Here is a 21,032-nt window from a genome sequence, read left to right on the forward strand (position 1 = left end):
TGGACTGGAATTAAAGCCCTGAGACTAACTTTTCATCATACACAGAGATAATTGGTTTCTTTACTTGCTGGAAATAGCCACTTTATTCTTGTGTGTTGTAGACCATACACCCAGACATTGGCAATAATAATAAAAAGTAATGGTTGGTTGTAGATTTATATGCAACATTTTTATGTTTGCACCAATGCCTTTGTTCTTTGCTATCTATTTATAAACAATTTGGGTCTTTGCGTCTTGAAATTTATTTTATTGCTTCTTTTAATGTCTGTAATCAGTCTGTATAAGATGGGTCTGTGGTTGCGGGAAGGCATGCAGGTTAGGACTGTGGCGTCCCCAAACCTGGTGCGAGAGGTGTGTTGTGTCTGCAGATTTATGCATGTCGTATGTGCCCTTCAGCAAGGTACTTGAACCGAATTGCCCTAATAATGTCCCTGCTAAATAATGACCTCAAGAGTAGTCTAAAAATACCACCATCGTGCGGCAGGGCAGTACATCTGAGGGATTGTTGGTGCTAAAAAGTGTTCTTTTTTTCTTTTCTTTTTTTTTCCAAACAAGAATTGGTTTTAACTGTTTGTGCGTGTTAATCTATGTTGCAGATTTGTGGTTTGCTTTTCATGGGAGAACGGGAGCGAACTCGAATAATATTATTACCAGCGGTAATAATGAGTCACTGGGGGGACTTGCTCTTTCCCTTATGTGTCAATTGACCAGTTGGCGGCGCACAGAAACTAATGTGCTTAGTGCGCAATCACTGGAACGCGAACAAGTCTCCTTGTCTCCGCGAGTCTGTAGTCGAGTTGAACTTTCATTGTGCAGGGGCGCCGGAATTCATCTTAACATTTCTTCAAATTCGTAACTAGCGAGCGCAAGCCGATTTGATGTGAAAATATGTCTCTAAATGAAGTCAGCGTGTTCCGACCATTCAAATTGATAGCCGTACTTTGTGTGTTTCTTGCCTTGTGTTTGGACGTAGTGGCTTTGCTGAGCCCAGCTTGGGTTACAGCGGAGCGCTACGCTTTGTCGCTATGGGAATCTTGCAGGCAAGTCGAAGGCAGTGTCTGGCAGTGCGTCTCGACTCTCGGCTCTGGTAAGCGTTTACGCTTTTCAAGTTGTTTTTTTTTCTGTAGGTCAAAACTCTTTCATTATGCTGTCACCAACTTATCATCACGTAAGCTTCCAAGTCTGCATCGTCAGTTTTTTTTTATGTGAGTTATAAACTGCCTCGGTTAGCGTGCATCGTACCGTATGACAAGTGAGGTATATATTCACACTTGTAAACACCGCTTTCGGCACTTGGCACAGGTTTTACAGGGGGTAGAAGGAATTTACGGTCACTCGGCTTCTGGGTGCATCACTCGTTAGGTAACGAGATCAAACAATCGAGCTACTTTTTAGGTAGATCAACAGCTGCAGTTACAGCTATATCTACCGTTGCGCGAGCTTCTACTGTAGTGTTTGCCTTCCGGACTTCATCTCTACTAGTTTCTCATGCAAATATGCGAAAATGATGTAGCGATTTTGTCTCCTCCGCTTTTTCATTGATTTGCCTTAGTGCAGAGGCAATTATTTGTGGCACTGAAGAAGCGCGTGCATGCTTCCTGCTGTTTCCTTACATCTATTGATTAATACGTACTGTAGTCATTTTTGTGTTCATTGGCTATTAAGTGTGACGTGACATGTCATCAGGGAGCTCGCTAATCATTGTGAACGCTGGTCCGTGGATTCCACAGAAGAAGAGACCCTCCTGGTTTTGGTTTAGCTCTAGAGGTGTCATATATTCATTTGTGTGTGCATCTGTGTGTGCGAGCGTGTCTCAATTCGTTATTTTTTGTTACGATTCGTATACTAATGAAGTAAAATAAAATAATGTAACTTGTCTTGTTGGTCCACAGCAGGACACAAGATCATAGCACAGCACACTATTAAACAGCATACATTATTTGTCAATAAATACATAAATAGTTTCAGAAAGATGAGAGATAGAAGATGGAGGACGGATGAGGAAGATGACACTTTCTGTGGGTGGCATTCCCACTTGTTGGACAATAATAGGCAGGTCAGGAGAACAAGCAGGCCAGGTTCTGGCGGGGGGGGGGGGGGGGGGGGGAGGTGACCTGTGTGGGCAGGGCAAAACTAAACTTTCACCTGACCTCAGCAAGCGTTTGTAACCACAGCAACATTTTCTGTCCGTCTCTTAATGGCAATTTGGCCTTCCCGAAGTGCCAGCTGCCCCCTTAATTAAGGGTGCTGGAACGGACCCTGTGAACAAGTGAGCCCTGAGCTAATAAGTTTCAGTGTGGTGAGCCGCTCGCTTTGGTAAATGTTTAATAGGTCCACAATGCCGAGGTCTATTAATTTTACTTGCTTTCTCAGGCTCATGCTTGATAGCCCATTGAACCACACAAAGCAAATGAAGGACTCATTGTGTGACGCTGGTAAACACTGGCATATTCAGCCTTAGAAAAACTGAATTTTGACACCGTTTTCCTTTTCAATCTGTTTTATAGGTTTTTATATTTGTTTTTTGTTTTTTTTTACTTTGTCTTTATGCATTTTTCATCCCTGTTTTGAATGGCTAAGTTGCACATTAGGCTCATGTCACTGTGACCTCATACTGTACTCCTGCTGCCCTAAGTGACTGCCATTTCCCGATACATTCGCATCACCATTGGTGACTGTTTTTAACACTGTGAGTGCCATAGTGCGCTACATCAAAGCATTGCACCGATTGGAGGATAGGTGCGGCTCCACTGATGTCATCAGAGAGGCTCATGGGTGCCTGATGAATAGCAAAATGCCTGAGAGTGACAAGAAAAAGAAACACATCCAACCAGCCGACCAACCCCTACCTTTATGGGATGCTGGTCATTGTGGGCAGATGACGCAGCTGGTTTCAAACCCAGGGCCACGGTGTTCACCCTAAACTCAAGAGCAAGCACCTTGCCTGCTGAGCCATTCCAGAGCCCTATCTGGGTGTTGTCTCACCAGTTGTATAGGCTGTGAATATGAGCGACCTGTGCTCTGTGATCCTTTAATCCGGTTTATTGTTTATTCTTATTGTGAGGAAAATCCCTTTTGAAAAAACACCCAAAAGCAGCTTGTGTTCCTCATACATCCTGAATGTCTCCCTCAAGGCTGTGCAATGCCTTGTATCAGTACAACGATAACGGTGAGACAGAGAGACAACCTGTTGGGACTGCCGAGAACACCATCTGAAAGGCCCTTTATGGCTTTAAGTTTCGTATCCCATCAAACAGCAGATCGTTAGTCCATTTTGTAAGATAGGGGTTGATATCCGCTTGGTTGTAGGGTAAATGCCACGATCTGTGGCTGCACAGATTTAAAAGGAAACAGGCTTTAAGTAATGCCGTGATGTACGTGTGGTTTCAGAAACCGGCGAATACGTTTTGTTTCATAGAGAATTTTTTCACAGCGTTGTCTGCGTCCCTTTTCAACCAGCACACTGCAGACAAACAAACAGATCTATAAAAACCTTATTGCTTAAAGTGCCCTTAATTATATGTTCACTTCAGCTAAATGGAGGTAAGTGCCACTGGCCTGCAGTCATTATAGTCACATGGGTTTTGCACTTTTGGTACAGGTTCTTGCAGCAATTTACAAGAAACTGTGCAACAATATTGTGACCAGTTAGGAACATACTGGCCTATTGGGGATAGTCTTTTACAACAGAGATCCCATCTGGAACCTTGTTACCGTCTTACTGGTTTTGACTGCACATAGGGACTTTTCCACAGTATCTCTGAAAACTGATTTCTGCCTCTGTAATTTTTCTGTTATTTTTCCTTGAAAGATTTTTTTTCCCTCTCTCTTTCTGTGAACTGAAGCACAGTCATAAAAGATACTCAATTTTTTGCCATTTGATTTCTTCTGACAGGAGTAATCAAAGATGGCTGCTTGCTGTGTCCAGGCATAGATCTCATTCCCTGCCATGCTCTTTTGGGATCGTCACAGATGAAACGGCCTTTAATTTGGCCTTCATATTGCTTTTTTGCTATGCTGCATAAGTTTGTTGCCTTCTTTTTGAAGTTTCTCATTTTCTTTTGGAAAGCATGGTGCTTGGTTTTCATTAATGGCCGCGCCTCCTTTGAGATCCAGGGTTTATTGTTTGAATTCATTTTAATCACTGCTTTGGCACCAGCGAGCTTTCGCAGGATTGCTTCTGTGGCATCGTTTAATGAATTGTGAGAGGTGAAGACCTCCCAGTCTGTACATTTAAAGCATGCTTTAAGGGTATCTGTGGGATCCATGAACCAATTCTTAACTATTTTGACCTCTGGTATAATGCATCTGGTTTGTATTTTGGACAGAGAGTGTGCCGTATTTTTTTTAGTCAAGTGGTTCCAAAGCTGCTGTCCTCCATCATGATTTGCAAGCACTGGGGTGTTACCATGGCATTTATGGAGTGTATGTCTCCCTGTGTTTTGCAGGTGAATATATATTCAGGGTAATGAATGAACAACAGTCTGCGTGAATTCAAATCACCAAGGACTAGTGCATCAGGCATCTAAGTTCTTGGTGTGGCTTGGTGCACGCCGGGGGGATGAGCAGCTGTATTGAGTATAACTGGAAGAGTTGATGTTCAGTGATAGATGGTATTGATATAAGTCAACAGCCAAAATCCCTGTGCCCCTTGTGCATATGCAGCATTTGTTGTTGGTATAGATGCAAAACCCTCAGTGGCTTTATTTCCCAAATCATTCATCCTGTCCTTTAATTTATTTGAAATAATATCTATCTTGTCATTACAGTGGTGGAATCAACTGCCTGAAACCATCATAGCTAAGTTTCCAACGATGTTGGTTCTCAGCACAAGGACTGATATACACTGAGCAGTACCCTGTACCGTGAATTCTGTGTATTAGTGTATTAGATCATTGCCACAGTGTGCATATTAATGTGGCATAAATGTTATGTTGCACTTTGGGTGGCTTTTGTGGCTTCTCATGCATAGCTCTTAGGGTCACGTTTCCCTTTATGGTCATTTTTAAGTATTATGTACTATGCTTATTACAGCTGTGGTTGTGTATGTTTTGTGCAGTGGTTTTCAGCTTTATGCTGCAACACTGATGTGATTCTCATCGTTCTGTATCTTCAGTGTAAGCCGTTTCTCTTGCAGCTCTTCCGACATGCACCGCACTGTAGGTATCGTGGCACCATGGCCTTGTAAGGCATTCTGGACAGGAGTGTCTGCCGAATGCATGAATAATAAATAATCAGAGGAGGTATCTGGGCTGTGTCTCGGACAGATGAGGGGGTGGCAGCGGGAGGGTTAATGTACTGGAACGCTGTGTTTAGGGTAGACGGTGGAGCTGGGAAGTGTGGGAATAAGCTGAGACGGAAATTCAGCATTTCTCAGGGGCAAACCGAGCACTGAGCGAAGAGGACTGACGTAAAAAAAAAAAAAAAAAGGAGCAGAGTTCTCCCAGCACCAGGCCCCTACAGTGTGAACTGGAGGCCGTGGAAGGCAGGGGGCTCTTGTGGAAAAGCAGAGAGATGCAGGCCTCTGTAAGTGGTAGATGTGATAGGCCTTGTTCCTGGTGGCCAGTACAATGTAGAGCTCAAGACTCAGACAGATTCGCCTCAGAAAATGAAGCCATATCAGTAGGGGAAATAACTGAATGCATGCTCAAGAGAATCTGTTTGAATGTGTTCCATGTGCCATAATTTAATTCGCAAATCAAAGGCGAGAAGGTAACACCTGCAGTGGGGGCATAAAGGCTTTCAGGTCCTCACACAAATGAGCTGATGAAAAGATCACAGGTCGTTAATTTCATTAAGCATGACAGCATTGTGGCCTGGCGTCTCGCCTTAGTGGGGGGTGTACCCTGTGCACGCAGGCAGTTTGAGGATGGAGGCGTAACCGTCTCTTCTTCTCCCCTTGCTTCTCAGACTGGCAGATTGCCACCCTGGCGCTGCTGCTGTCCGGCGCAGCCGTGACGCTGGTGGCCTTCCTCATCGCCCTCATCTCACACTGCAAGGGGACGCAGAGGAAGCACTACCGCACGGTGGCCATCTTCCTCTTCACCGCAGGTAAGAGTTCGCTGGCACAAAGACTCCAGGCCTCCTGTTCAAACATCCGCTTCGGCTCACGGCACCCTGGCCCAAACCCGTCCCATGTTCCTTCATTCATGCTCACGGTGACACAGACTCTACCACCCCCCCCTTTCTGCCCCAAACAAGCCAATCCCCTTTCCCTTATAAATTCAGGACACCCACAATGACAAACATCCTCTGCCTACTCCCTCCGGACACATCTTTGTTGTTCAGCTGTATTGAGTTACCTCACTGACATCTCACACCGGCACTACACGCTGCCCGGCCTGAATCAGTACTAGTAAAGCAATTCGTGTGGAACAGTAGCCACCTGTTCTGAGCAGAGAGAGAGGGAGAGAGAGAGAGAAAGGCAGAGAGAGAATGTTATTATGAAATTCCCTGGAAACAAAGCAGACCTATTCAATATGAAAGACTGGAAGTTTGATGCACTGCAGTGCAATCTGTAGGCATAGAGGCAGGAATGTTTTTTTTTTTTTTTTTAAAGAAAAGAAACGGAAGGGCTCGCAGTTTATGTAGGAGTTGTTTTTCTAGCACGGCGGGCCTCTGGGGGGGGGGGGGGGGGGGTTCACAGTCGTGAGCACAGACGGAGCCACGCTGAGGGAACCCGAAAACCCGACAGCAACCGACAACGAAATGAGGAAAGGGGCCGAAGCCGTTTTTATGAGAAGCAGTCTGCGGCGGAATCCGCAAGCGGAAAGAGTGCCGTGTGCCCAGAAAAAGGCAGCCACAGAAACCAGGCAGTTTCCTAATGAAGGGAGGAATGTTATTCCCTCATGGATAATATTCCTTGGTAACGCTGTGTTCTCTCTGCCCACAGTGCTGCCGTTGCGGGCTCTTCCTCCTTTGCATTGTTAAAGCAGGTTAAAGTAGCCTGGAATAACACTCCTGAGAGATGTTTTGTGCAAATAAATGTGCGTGAACCTAATCAAAAGGGAAAGCCTTAACCGTGCTGTGGGTGGGTTTAGCTGCATTATTATTATTTTTGGGAGCAGTTTTCTTCCGACATCAAGAGGTTTTGGGATTCTCGTGTCTCGTTTTTACCCATAGCAACGGGATGATGTTACTTGTACCCTTACCATCTGTGACAAAATTAAACCAGTCTCTTGGTTTCATTTCAGATGTAACAAAATATAATTGAACTACTCAGCCCTAGAGGCTTGTTTTGAAATAAAACATGATCGTGTTAGAAAAACAGCTCTGGGAACGTGTAATTATTAAAAAAAAAAAAATCTCGAGCAAACGCAGACGTTGTTAATGGTGTTGGAATGTACACTATGTGTTTAAATACAGGATTTATTTTTACATTTTTCATTTCACTTTTCACTTTCACTTAAAAAGGTGTCAGTGCCACCTCATTGCCAAATATAACAGCTTAAGCTAATAATGTTTTAAATGTCAACACAGAATTAGACTGAAATGCTTTGAGATTTAGGTAGGTTTTTCCTACCTCTGGACTTAAGCCAAATGACGAACCCGTCACGATTTTGGAACTGCAAAGTCAATACGTACAGCAAGCCCTCCTGCCTTCCAAAATGCAAACAAATCTATTTTCTTTGTAATTTTCTAATGTTCCTCTTACTCCCAAGTGTGAAGTCTAGGAATTTGGCTTTCCTCTCCCTGGCAGGGGACCAATGCTTTGCTTTTTCATTCCCCATTCAGTCTAACTGCAGTGCTTGTGCTTAATTTTGTGTAAACGAAGTTTTGTTTTCATTCGTTTCGCGTTAATTTCAGTGGCAGTCAAACTCATGCTGTGAAAGTGGTGAACTGCACCGAGCAAAGGGGTGGACAGATAAAAATACAAGTCCCGTGATAAATAAAGTCCCAAATGGTCCAGCGTGTTCTGTGCTGAACGAGACAAAGGATGCATCCCGTTAGGTGATCACCCCTAACTGCTGGTAACACATTTTGCTTCCTTTCATTTCCACTTCCTTACCACAGAAACAGCATGGGTTGTGTTATCAGGGCCCCTAGTGATAGAACATGGAACCCAGGCAGTTAATTTTGATGGTGAAGAAGCACCCATAGAGCTGTGATCGTCTTGATTAACGATGATTACAAAGACACCATTGAGAGGCTGTTTTCACAGATTTGTGAGCAGATGAATGAGTGAGGCAGGGAGGAAGTGAATGAGTGAGGGGCGGAGGGAGGGAGAGTGAGTGAGTGAAGAAGTGAGGGAGAGAGAGAGGGAGACAACTGTTTCTAGGGCAATTTCAAGATTCAAGATTCAAGATTCTTTATAGCCATGTGTAACAAGTACAATGGAATGCTTACTCCCCACTCACTTACGCAGTATCACTTCTAAACATAAATTCTAAACAGTAAGTAAGTACGTAATTTCCTCCAGTCACCTCTGAAAAATAACTCCTCTGTTAATTTTGAAAATTTGAATTAGTCTTTTAAATAAGTATTTTCAGTCTTCCATCAGATTATGTACACCTCATAGTTTATAAGGGGGGGATCGTTAGTGAAAATAATTCCACCCAGTCGGGGTATGGAGAATGTGTAGAGCCCAGAGGCATATCTGGCCATCCCCGTCTGCATTGTGTCAACATTGAACTGTCCCAAATTACTCTGCCAGAGTTTCCCCCCACTGACTTCGAACATAAAGCAAATACTTGGAGCGTCATGCAGTCCTGCAGCACCCGCTCTTTGTTAAGCTTATTACATCACAGTAGTTACATCCTAACAGATGCTGGAGCCTGCCTTGTCTGTTGCCTTGACACTGCCGCTGACGAGAGGTAAATGGCTAATGAAAAGGAATCGCTTTGTATAATCCATTGTAAAACCAAATACCAATTCATTGCATTGTCTGTATTGTTAGGAAGGCTTTGAATACCAAGGCTTTGGAATATAAAAAAAAAGTCCAACATGGAATTAATTTACTGTCCTCCTCCCATGATTGTTATGGATCGAAACCGACCCGTGAAACAAGACAAGTGTGTGTGTGCATGTGTGTGTGTGCGTGCATGTGGCTTTGTGTGTGTGTGTGTATATATCTGTGTGGGTTTCTGTGTGGGTGTACGTGTGTGATTTCATACAGCGCATCGTGAATTTGGCTCACTGTAGATGTGGAACATGAGGCGGTGTGGCCGTGGCCATAACCTGTGTGTAGACCGCTGTCAGCGGTAATGAGTCTCTGAGTGAGGATCAGGGAAAGTGTGAGGGGACCCCCCGGGGATGGCGCACACTCCACCCCCTGCACCCCACATGCCACACAAGCCTACCACAGCCTCGCCACTCTGTTGTCCCGCTGGGAGAGCTCTCGTCAGTGTTGTAGGGGAGTGGCGCTTCATGTTCAAAGAGGTCTCTCTGCTATGTGGCTGGCTGTGTGGTGGAAGTTCATCTTCAGAATTCTGAGCATGGTATTCTTTACATTACGTTACATTACATTATTGGCATTTAGCAGACACTCTTATCCAGAGCGACTTACATCAATTACATGCTTTTTTACAATGCTATCCATTTATACAGCTGGATATTTCCTGAGGCGATTGTGAGATAAGTACCTTGCCTAAGGGTACATCAGCAGTGCCCCTGCCAGGCATCAAACTGGCAACCTTTGGGTTACAAGTTCTGCTCCTTAACCTTTCTCTCTCGTTTTACAGTGGTCATCCAGGCTTGTGCGCTGGTCCTCTACCCAATCAAGTTTATCGACAGCACGGTGCTGCAGACCTACCATGAGTTCAACTGGGGCTACGGCCTGGGCTGGGGGGCCACCATCTTCATGCTGGGGGGAGGCGTACTGCTCTGCCTCCGAACAGACATGTATGAGGACAGCATGTACTGAAAGCACGCTCACACGCTCACACACATGCGCAAGCACGCGCACGCATTCACACAATTATACACACACACACACACACACACATGCATACACGCACACATGCCCACAAGTGTGCTCACACACACACAAATATACATAATCACGCAAAACACACTCTTTCTCACCCACCCACACACACAGACACAGACACACACACACACACACAAAGTGTGCACACATATACATGGAGGCCATGGCTATAAATAGACTCAGTGGAGGGGCCTATTCTTAGCTAGGGCTGCTGGTCGCCCTGCAGGAGCAATGAAGTATGTAGAACAGCTGAGTGGAGGGACCTGGCATTTCTTGCAAGCACTCCAAAGCCCACTCATGTGACTGGTAGCCATGTTAAAGGACTGAAGTATCGGCCATTCTCTACTGTCTCCCCCTGGATTTCCATTCAAGCTCAACCATTATGCTTTTTTTTTTTGCTTTGAGATTTCTTTCAATGTCCTCTTAATGTGTTGTATATTTTTTTCTGAATGACAAAATGTAGTGTTTTTTTTAATAATAGACCATGTAGTATCATTGACCCCATCTGTTTCGGTCTTGGGGCCCTGTTTAGGCAGTGTAAGGGCAGCTTTCCCATGCAGTTGCAAGGTGCAAATGCAAAAAAGTGTGTCCAAATAAAATTTTGTTATTTAAATTGTGCTGTAGTATGAGACGGAAGTGGCAAGTGGGCTGTGAGTAGGTTATAATTAGATGGTGTGACAAAGGTGTGACTGTGCACTGCCCAATCAGAATGCCTTACAACACTGTCCTTACAAAGGTATAAAGTACTGTATAGCTATTTAATAAATAAAAGATTGTCCATTTTAACTTCAATAATGGGTAAAAAAAAAACTACCTAAAAGCAAGTCAAAAATAACATGGATCACATGGTCCTTAACTGCAGTGTCTCACATGCTCTTAAGTAATACTTAAGTGCTGACGAAAGCTAGCCCTGTTTTGGTTAATTATTGGATCCATTTGAACTGAAAGTGTTAAATATAACCATAGGTAATTAAACATGGACTGAAAACCTGCAGGAGCCACAGCCAGGAACTAAATGACATTAAATTGTAAATGATGATTGTAAATGAATACTGTATGGTGAGTTTATTGTTATAATTGTCAGATTTATTGTAATGAATTCATAATAATGATTTCAGATTAATGATGCATTTTCATATTAAATTGCCACTTATGTTGTGGGCTTACTTATTACTAATGTTATTTTTTATCCTTCCCTCAATAATGCAGTGTAGCCTATTAATGATGAGCTAGACATATCTCTCCTTCGAAACAAGGAATGTCTGTATATGAGAGACCCATACATAATACCAAGTATAAAAACAAATAGAATGCTGGACCCATTCACGCAAGAAAGCATAAAATGATTGAATTCTGCACTTGAATCATAATCATTATTCAGAAGGAGTTTGCCTCCTTTTAGTTTTATTTAGTTACTTGCATTTTTAAAAGTATGTACACTCATTTTGGTCAAATGTATTAGATTTTTTTATGATGTCATGTCATTTTACAAACTTGCACAGAGATTAAAATGCATGAAGGATTTTTTAAAGTCAATAAAGTTCACTCATTTCCCATCAAAAGTGTTACATTTGGAGCATTCTCTTTATTCATTTAATAACACAATGTGCCACTGATATTGGTGGATTGAAGGCTTACTATCAACAGTATATCGGCTATATCTTTTAATGGATATCTTGACAATGGCTCATTCAGTTAGGCTTCCCTCTGAAAGGCAGTAGACAGTTTAGTGTTGACTAGGATGAAGGACGTATGGGCAGACCTAGGATCGCTGTGTTATGTGGCATTTTGCATTGCAAACCACCTTGTACATAGGAAGAATGGACCCCTTATGGTTCACAGAAATGGCAATACGACACAGCTGGACGTGGGTGCAGTCAGTGGCACTTGGGGACATTAAGAAGTGTATCCTTTTCCGGAAGTGTCTGCTTAATTTGCCTGGTGGGTGTTGTAGGAAATTTAAAGTACGTGGGAGCTTCCTGAGCCAAACATGACTTGGCATGATGTACAGAACTGACAGCCGTTTGGGTGTTGTCCATAAGCAACCCTATGATGTGCAGGAATAGGCCAGTGGCAAAAGGTGAAAGGCCAACTCATGCTGAGGGAGGTGCAGCTTTATATTGGCTTATATATTCACAATGGGTTTGTAAAGCTATGTCTTCATATGTAGATAACACCAGTCCGAAACAGTATCATTTGAACTGGGAGACTGATGGACTACATTGATCGCGCTATTTGCCTTGCGTGTGAGAGTACACTGTGTTTGCGCCAGTCCGTGCCCCAAAATAAATGGTCACATCCCTGTCACGCCCACTCAGAGCAAATGCCATGAAAAGGAAGGTGGAAAACAACAACTTTGGCTCTACTGTCATTTTTTCACTGCTTGAGCTGTCCAACAATGCCAACATTTTGCTTACGCTGTGCATTCTAGGATCGCTGCAGTTTTTTTTGTGCTCTAAACAGGGCTTTTGATGCTCATACACACATATTTTGCTTTGTATGTATTATTCTGTTGATGAACACTGAACATGTTTGCAGAATTTTTATAGTGAGGGTAGTCTGTATGTAGTTCAAAAAATGTGTCTCCATGATTTACTGTACTTTAAAAATAAATAGATAAAATGTTTTAAGATTAGTGATTTTTAATATTGTTTCTGAAACATACCATTTCTGAAAAACAGAGAGGGCAGTGAGATGGATTTCCACTTTTGTAAGCATGCATGGGTCCTCTGTAGTTCATATTCTTCTGGTCACATTATCTTTAATAATTTCTCTTTGTTACACAATGACTCTTTGCCCATTTTCCCAGTCAGGTATAGGACACAGAGCACCTGAAATCTTAAAACATTACACCTATGAGCTTTGACATTCAGTGACCCAGTCAATACACGTTATCTAATAATAGCTAAAATGCAACACACTTGCATATGCCAGTCTAACTGGAAAATACTTGCAAGGGTTTTCTTTATAAGGCTACGGGTTCATTCTTACTTCACTGGCTGGGGTCATTTTCCATGTTTGGTCACGTTATTTTTTCCAGAGGACTCAGCTCAGTTTGAATAGCAAGAAGAAGGGAGGTCATCTTGTTATGGGCTGATTGGTAAGTGCTGGAAAAGCTGACCGTTCAAGAAAAAAAAAAGCCCTTGGTACTCCAAGAACTGGAATGCAGACCTAAAATACCTTCAGAGAGCTATGGCAGGAATGTCCCACACACAGGAGGAGAGGAAGGGTGTAATTATAGCTGCCCTATACGTGAAGGAGGTGACATTATGGAGACTTTGCGAGAGCTTGCCACACCGCTGTATCTTCTGGAATGACCGCAGTGCAAACGCAGAGGCTTTTTACAGCCAAAATAAAAAAACAACTGCTATACAGCTTTAGCTTGCAGCTTGGGTTTTGGACTTAAATTGGAACTGGTGGTGAAACTGCTGGACTGCAGTGAGGTTTCCAAGTCTGGTCTGCTGGGATATTAGTGGCCTCAGGGGTAGACACAGAGACATTGTTTCTGTGGACAGGATGAGATTGGACAGAGCAGCAGGGCTGTCACTTCCTAAATGGTTATTTAAGTCTAGGATTCTAGCTCTTCTGCTTATTCACAAACCCGGTACAAATTGTGCATTTTTTACATTTTAAGGGGTGAAAACTGTACAGCATCACAAATGAATCATCTTTTAGTTGTGAATTCCTATCTTGTGAACAGCATGTGGGTTGGAGTAAGGACTCCCTGTTTGGGGGCCCCGAAGAGGATTGTTTGCTGATTATCATGGAGAAGTTGTGATCTTGGTTAGGCTATAATATTGTTTATTAAAGATTTATTTCAGCAGTCTTAGAGACCTCTGCTCTCAGGTTTGCATAGCTTAGTGTTTTTGGGTTTCATAGTATGAAGTTGTGTTTAATACTACATAACTTGATTTTAAATGTATTTCCATATTTCTATCCTATTTAATAAACAATATATATTTAACTATTGTATTTCTTTTCTTAAACAAACCCACACACCCACGCACACAAAATGTACTTAAATGTCAGACATGTAGACAGTGTGGACTTACTCTTTTCTGTGAAAACAGCAAAGAGGACACATCAACGATGCCTTGTGGCATCTGCGTTTGTGAGACAACTCTTGGAAAACAAACTCCATGAAACCTGCAGTTCTCAAAGGAGGTCCCGAGGGGCTCAGTTGGCAAGGCGTTTACTTTAAGCGCATGCTGAACCCTACAGTCTGAGTTTTTAACCAGGTGTGTCATTTGCCAATAATGATATATGACTCAAATTGATAAAAATTGGCTTAATTCTGCCCGGGACAAGGGTGGGTAGGTCGGCCAGGGTGTCCCTGTCTCACTACTCCTAGGCGCCCTGCAATTAATGAAGCATCATGCATCACCTGCGAATTGCTCAGATGACATCGGTGGAGTAGCGCCTATCCTCTAATGATCTCCCACTCCACCGCAGTGCACTGTGTGACTTGTAGTGCTAAAAATAGCCATTGGCTGTGTGTGAGTGTGTTGGAGGACTGCGTTTGTCTCGTGTCATCACTCCTGTATGAGTGCAAAGGTTGTCCTGGTGAGACAAACCTAATATATGTAATTCATGATTATAAGACAATGATTACATGATTACAAGGCCAAGAAAACTGCCCACTTAAGGTTATTCAAAGTTGTCTTATGTGGAATGTTACCATCATAAAAATGTGTACGTCAGGAGAATAAGAGTGACCTTTGAAAAATTTAACGTGACTCCAGGTTATTTTCAGACCATGCAGTTGCTAATCAGCCTTAAAATTGTTGTCACTTTATGTTACATTATGGAAATATTTCTACAGAAAGCATGTAAAGTGTGTCTGACTGTTGTCAGGCTCCAGTATTTTTAATGTTGTATTGAGTGATTGAGTAATTTTTCTATACTAACAGTGTATAGGTCTGGCAGGAAAAACGAAGAAGGTGACCTCAGATTCTCTGAAACTTGATGTGTTCAAGCACAAATGGCTGATCATACCACACATTTAATAATCGGGCATAAAAATGCTATTACTGTATCCTGTATGTCTGACAAAATATTTCCTTGCAGTTACATTTTCAAATGCTAATAACATAATTCCAAGCTTCAATTAAGCATTATAATGTCAGAATAAAGTGAAGGAGTACTGCTATAAGAGGATAAAGCGTTGGACCCTTTCAGAGAACATGGGCCGAAACCCTTACAGTGATACGGAAAAGTTTAATTAACAGTTCTCCCTTTAGAGATGAGTGTCTGCATAGTGTTTACTGTGATTTTCTTTCTCCTCTTTTTTGCTAAAAGGACATATTGTTCTTGTTCATATGTAAATTCAAACAGGAATCAGTTCATTTCAGTCCAAATGCTTCTAAGTGCTGTGATAAAATTACCCTGTATGTATAAGAGAAAACAAACATGGGTGGCATGCTCAGTTCAGCGAGGTTTCACAGAAAACTGTCAGCTCATTTTCTGCCTAGTAGCACCTAATGCTGCTGAGAACGACAGAAAAAGTCACTTCCAGGGGCCAACTCAGTTCCACCAGTGAGCCTCTTCTCTCCGCTCAAACTGAAAGAGGCATCAGCAGGGCCTCATAGCCCTGGAGAACTTGGGTCACTCAGAGTCCACTGCAACTGACTTTCATTTTCTAAGCATTTTCTATGCAGACTTCATTTTCTATGCAGTCTCCTCTTAGGGTTTGTCCCCAGCTTTTCATAACTACCAGCAAAACCAAGTACCTCTGTTCTTTCCCTCACATGGGAGGCAGACACAGGAATTTCTGCACTGGGAATTCAGTAATGGTGATTGCTAGCTGTCTAACGGCCAGGGGCGTGAATCAATGCTTTTTGTATTTCAAGTGGCGGCACTCCAAGTATCCAGAGAACCGAATGTGTTGCGAGAAGAGTCCTTCTGACATATGATAACGTGTCATGGCCTTTCTCGTAATGACAAGAATGTGAAGAAGGCATGCCAAACGCTGGAAAAAGTCTCACACTGTACAGCCAACAGCTGGCCATACGCTGTGTCATGATGGACAAACCAAAACTGTGTTTGAAAGTCAAAAGGAAAGATGTGGGGGGTTTTTTTGGTGCTGGCCAGAGGAAAAATACATTGTGTTATCTTCCCCAAGAAGTTATAGTTACAGTGCTTATTGTATTTGGGCCCATTGAATTCACTAATAATAAAATACAGTACCAACCTCTTACAAGTAGCAGTTGTTTTGTTTAAAATACTCTGTTCCTGAAACAGACAAATGCATGCATTTGTTATTTGTTAAAGGTTTGATTGACTTCCTGCATCTTTACTGAAAAAAAAAAAAACTTGGCTTAAGGCTCCAGAATTTCAATCACTAAAATAGAAAAAAAAAAAAAACACTTTTTTTTCAGTCACAGGTCTGAAAAGTAAAAGGGATCAAATACATCTCACTTTCACACGCCGGTCAGTCCTGACCCCTGACCTCCTGATCCTTCAGCAGCTGTAGTGGGAGGGGCATCATGCCCTCTGTCCTATAACATAAGACCCAGCTGTGAACCAATCAACAATGATGACTGAACACAAGCATCTGGCTCTTACATTCATCCAGTATTACTTGCTACAATGAAAAAAGAAGAAAAAAAACTTTTATATTTTGATTTAACTTTCAGTCGTACCATTGACATATTTTAACTTTGCTTTTCTTGCTTAATTAGTAATAAATTATTAATTTTGTGCTTGTAGCTGATCTGCCTATAGCAAGAAACATAAAAGAGATATTTGTTTTAAGAAATCTACACCTTATTCTAAATGACACCCACATACAAAGATCCCAAGGGAGGCTAATGCAGGATGTAAAAAGTAGTTTGAGGTGTTATCTTCTATGAACGTCACTCTTCTACTGCATCAGGCAGGACCGAACAATGCATTAAATATTACCACCTCTGTTAATTCATCCGCATTTGTATTCATTTAGGTGTTTATTATCACCTGCCTTGATGACATTTTCTGAAGCATTATAAAGACTAATGTTTGACTGCACAGCCATAAAGCAGAATCTATCAAATTAACTGTGTATCACAAAATTAATACAGTTCATTATGTTTTTAGTTATGTCATTAGTTTTGCAGTAGATGTTTTCACGAAGAAGGACATTTTGTTATTCTACATCTTCCCTCACAGTCATCTAAAAACTTATATTTCTGTGGAAAAATGTAAAAATGGTCATCTTGCTCCACCTAGTGGAGAAAATTAGAAAGAGAAAAAAATCCATTTATTGTGTAACGGTTCACTTGGCCCTGGATTTCGTTCATTTTAGGCGGGGTTGTGAATTTTTGTGCAGAGCGTGACAGAACAGAGTGTTGAATGGCCCCTCGATACAGGATGAGAACATATTCACTGTGACATTTCCCCCCTGAAAGTGGGAACCAGATCAGATTCGGCAGGCCTTAACATGTTTACACCTGGACATTTGCCATTGTCAAAACAAATGCTTCACCCGAAGAGACAATGGAAACAGAACCGCTGGCAAAAACAATCAAAGAGCGGAGGAGGAACTGGTTGAGGCATATTACCACACCAGACGGTGGGAGCCTAGATGGACACAGGATGGAGCTTAAAAAGCGGGCGCAGCTGAAAGTAATTCTGAGAACGATGGTTGTGGTAGAAATTCAGGACTGCAGCCACACCCGGTGTACACATCCAATGGTGATATAATGTGGCGTTAGAGATCTCTCAAACTTTGTATGTCCACAGGCACCGCAAGACTTTATCAAGGAAGTAAATGACTGACAATCCTAAGGGTAATAAGCAGGATTCAACAATCGTAGCAAAATCACTGGATTGACTACAACAGGCCCTGTAAATTGTGCACCGTGGATTACATTATTGTCATTCAGCAGATAGTCTCATCCAGAGCGATTTACATAGGTTACAATTTTATCCATTTATACAGCTGGATATTTACTGAGTGCCTTGCCCAAGGGTACAACAGCAGTGTCCCAGTGGGGAACTGAACCAGCAATCCTTCAGTCACGAGCTCCTTGCCCCCACTTTCAAACACAAATTAACGGTTAATCCCAGGCAAATCCCTCCCTTTGGTTACAGGCAGGAGAAAAGCAACAATTCCAAAAAGGTGAAGAAGTTGCATGCTCCTGTTGCCCTGTCAAGAAATACTGTATCATTTCAACATATCAGCTGGGTAATGCATATACTATGTGTGCACCTAAAAATAAATACTTGGTGTGGAGCAAATGCCACACTGCAGTTAATGGAAAACAATGCAGTTAATCACAGGCACACTGTGTAAGATCAAGTCCACGTTCATGGTGACATCCCACAGGATCCATATTCTGAAAGAGTGAAGATAGCAGTTCTCCCTGGAAGTGCAGGGTACGGGCTCTGAGAGTGCAGACTGTCTCCAGGGGGGCAGTAACAGGACTTCCCCTGCTCTGTGGATCTCTGCAGGGACAGATTCCAGTTACTGACCCCTGAAGACAGAAAGTGGGCCGGGACAAGCCGCGGCGAAATGGGACAATCCATCAGTCACACTCAGTACCATCAGGGAGGTGGTTCATAGATGCACCAACAGCTGTTACAAAGCAATTTCACACCAAGTAATTGAATGTAATGAAACATAAGCCAGGTCAACATAAGCAGTCAAGATAAACAAATGCAGCAAAAGTTCATTCTCCAAGAACGGCCTTTGGACTGTTACATATTTAGCAAATTTTAAACATTAGAATGAAGTTTAAGACATAAATAATGAGAGCGCTTTGGAGCTAAGCTCCTCAGCCCGAACACAAGGTTAAATAAAATGGGCAAAGTACATCACCGTGGCGACGTGGCCCGACAGCCTGTGAAGCTCAGATGTGTAAGACCCTGGGTGTATGTGTGCCTCTCTCTATGCACTCAGCCCACGACATGAACAAGGGGTTCCCTGTCCGTCCATGTGCAAATGCCCTCCCTCATAATGTCAAACATTAACCTAAGGGTTAGAAGGGAGCCCAGCACCACTGGCCACTTTGAAGACCACACTTTTGGCTTGCTCTCAGGGGGTCTCAGGCCTGGGAACAATGTAAAGCTGCTTTGTGACAACTTGTGTTGTAAAAAGCGCTATACAAATAAAAATGAATTGAATTGAATTGAAGACCGTGTTTCAGCCTGGGGGGGATCAAAGAGGGAAAACCTGCTGGGACTTTCTCAGGGAGTGCGTGAACCCAGCTGCATCACCATCTCAGGGCCTCCACCCCCCCCCCCCTCCTCCTGGGGTTTTCATTGCGTCTAAACCATGGGTAACTCTTCCAAGGTTTTAAACGCCTCGTCAGTGGGCTATTGTTTAATCATAAAACGACTTCCTTGGGGAACTTGTGCGGTCATAGCACTATTTGAATTGTTGGGTCATATACAAGCATACATATTTCAAGTCAACAGATTTCAGTATCACACAATGAGGACAACATGAACTTCAGAGTGACTTTCTTTTTCTTCTCCCATCATGGATAGTCACTTAATTGGCAGAATCTGCCTTTTCCTTGTTTGAATACTTTCTTATAATGTGAAAATACAGAAGAGTTGCTGCACTGAAGCCCTCTGGAGACCCAGTGGTGTGAAAAGAACCTCGTTCTCCATCTCTTCTCTGATAATGTGCGTGCTCTACAAACAGAGTGGCCTTGTCCTCATCTCTTTATCTGTTCTTTCCATTGGCTGCATGCCCCTGCGGTCCATGAGAGCTCCACACCTGTCTCTTTGGCCTTGTGTCTAACAGGGCTACTGTGGAGAATGGAGATACCAGTGTAAACACTGCCCCAGTAATAAACTATGAAGAGTTAAAAGGCCCAGCTCTTTGGAGCAAGTTCAAGCATGCACCTCTTAATTGTTGCAGGTACTGCACTGAGCACAGGAGACATATTTCAAGAATTATCATTAGCATTTGTACCAGTAGTAATAGGATTGTTGCTGGCGTAATTAATACCAATGTTAATTAATTGAATGTTAACTGTAATTTTTTTCCTATGAACTTTGGTAAGTCCCTCCGCATAAGAGCATCCGCTTAATGACTAAGCAATTGTAAATGTAATTGACATCACAATCATCATCATCACCATCATCATCACCTCATTGCGGGTGTTTGTTATTCCTCAGGTGCCTACACTGGGACCGCTGAACCACTTCAGAGAACATTGTCCAGTTTCTTTTTCCCCATTTAGAAGCGCTGGCACACACATTGCCCTGTACTCCTCCTGCCCATTAAACACTAGAGCCTGCTGTCACAGCAAAATGGCACACCAAAGCCACGGCAAAAACAAAAAATCTTTCTTCCTATTCCTTCTCAAAAGAATTACTCGAAAGAAAATAAGGTGGCAAAGCAATGCACAGTTGTTGATTCTTCAAAAGGGAATATGGATCTTTGTCACATCGGAGGTTACGGGCGGCCCTGTGGGCGGCAGTGTAGCATAGTGGTTAAGGAGCAGGACTTGTAACCGAAAGGTTGCCGGTTCGATCCCCGCTGGGATACTGCTGCTGTACCCTTGGGCAAGGTACTTCACCCACAGTTGCCTCAGTAAATATCCAGCTGTGTAAATGGATAACATTGTAAAGAACTGTAACCTATGTAAGTTGCTTTGGATAAAAGCGTCTGCCAAATGAATAAATGTAAATGTTACTTTGGTCCATGTGCTCTTGAGGTGGGGGGGTTTGTAGCTTATGCAAGCTGACTTCTTCGCAGCCACACCCTCCGCAGCCTGTTTGACTGTGGAAAAGTTCCCCTTTCACATTTTCTACATCTGCCACATTGTAGTTTTTAGTGTGGGTGGGATCTTTGTCACAACTGGCCCGATTCTTTGTTCAGGATGCAACCGTGTGCCAGATATATTGTAAACAGAGAAGGGAAAGAGGATGGCTTTCTCTGGAGCCAGCTAACTATCTGATCAGCATGCAGGAGTCGGCCAGAGAGGCCGACAGAGAGCAAGAGAGAAAGAGCCACAGTATTCAGTACATCTCTGCTTGTTTCAAACTGAGAAACAGTCGGTGACCCCAGCATGGCAGTAAATGTTTTATTTCAGTTAGACAGAGAGGGAGAGAAAGAGAGAGCAAGAGAGGGAGCTTGGCAGTTAGGTTACAATCTGCTTCGCCCCATCTC

The 21,032-nt window shown here is 42.8% G+C and overlaps 1 protein-coding gene across 1 annotated transcript; it reads left to right on the top strand.

The window, feature by feature from the left end:
• The first annotated feature begins 777 nt into the window (after positions 1–777).
• On the top strand, positions 778–9,972 carry LOC118775662 (transmembrane protein 47-like). The gene is made up of 3 exons (XM_036525681.1): positions 778–1,087; positions 5,911–6,051; positions 9,681–9,972. Exons 1-3 carry the CDS (start codon positions 889–891, stop codon positions 9,860–9,862), a joined length of 522 nt encoding a protein of 173 aa, XP_036381574.1. The 5' UTR covers positions 778–888; the 3' UTR covers positions 9,863–9,972.
• The last annotated feature ends 11,060 nt before the right edge of the window (positions 9,973–21,032 follow it).

This window comes from Megalops cyprinoides, chromosome 3 (assembly GCF_013368585.1).
Source record: "Megalops cyprinoides isolate fMegCyp1 chromosome 3, fMegCyp1.pri, whole genome shotgun sequence".
Lineage (NCBI taxonomy): Eukaryota > Metazoa > Chordata > Actinopteri > Elopiformes > Megalopidae > Megalops > Megalops cyprinoides.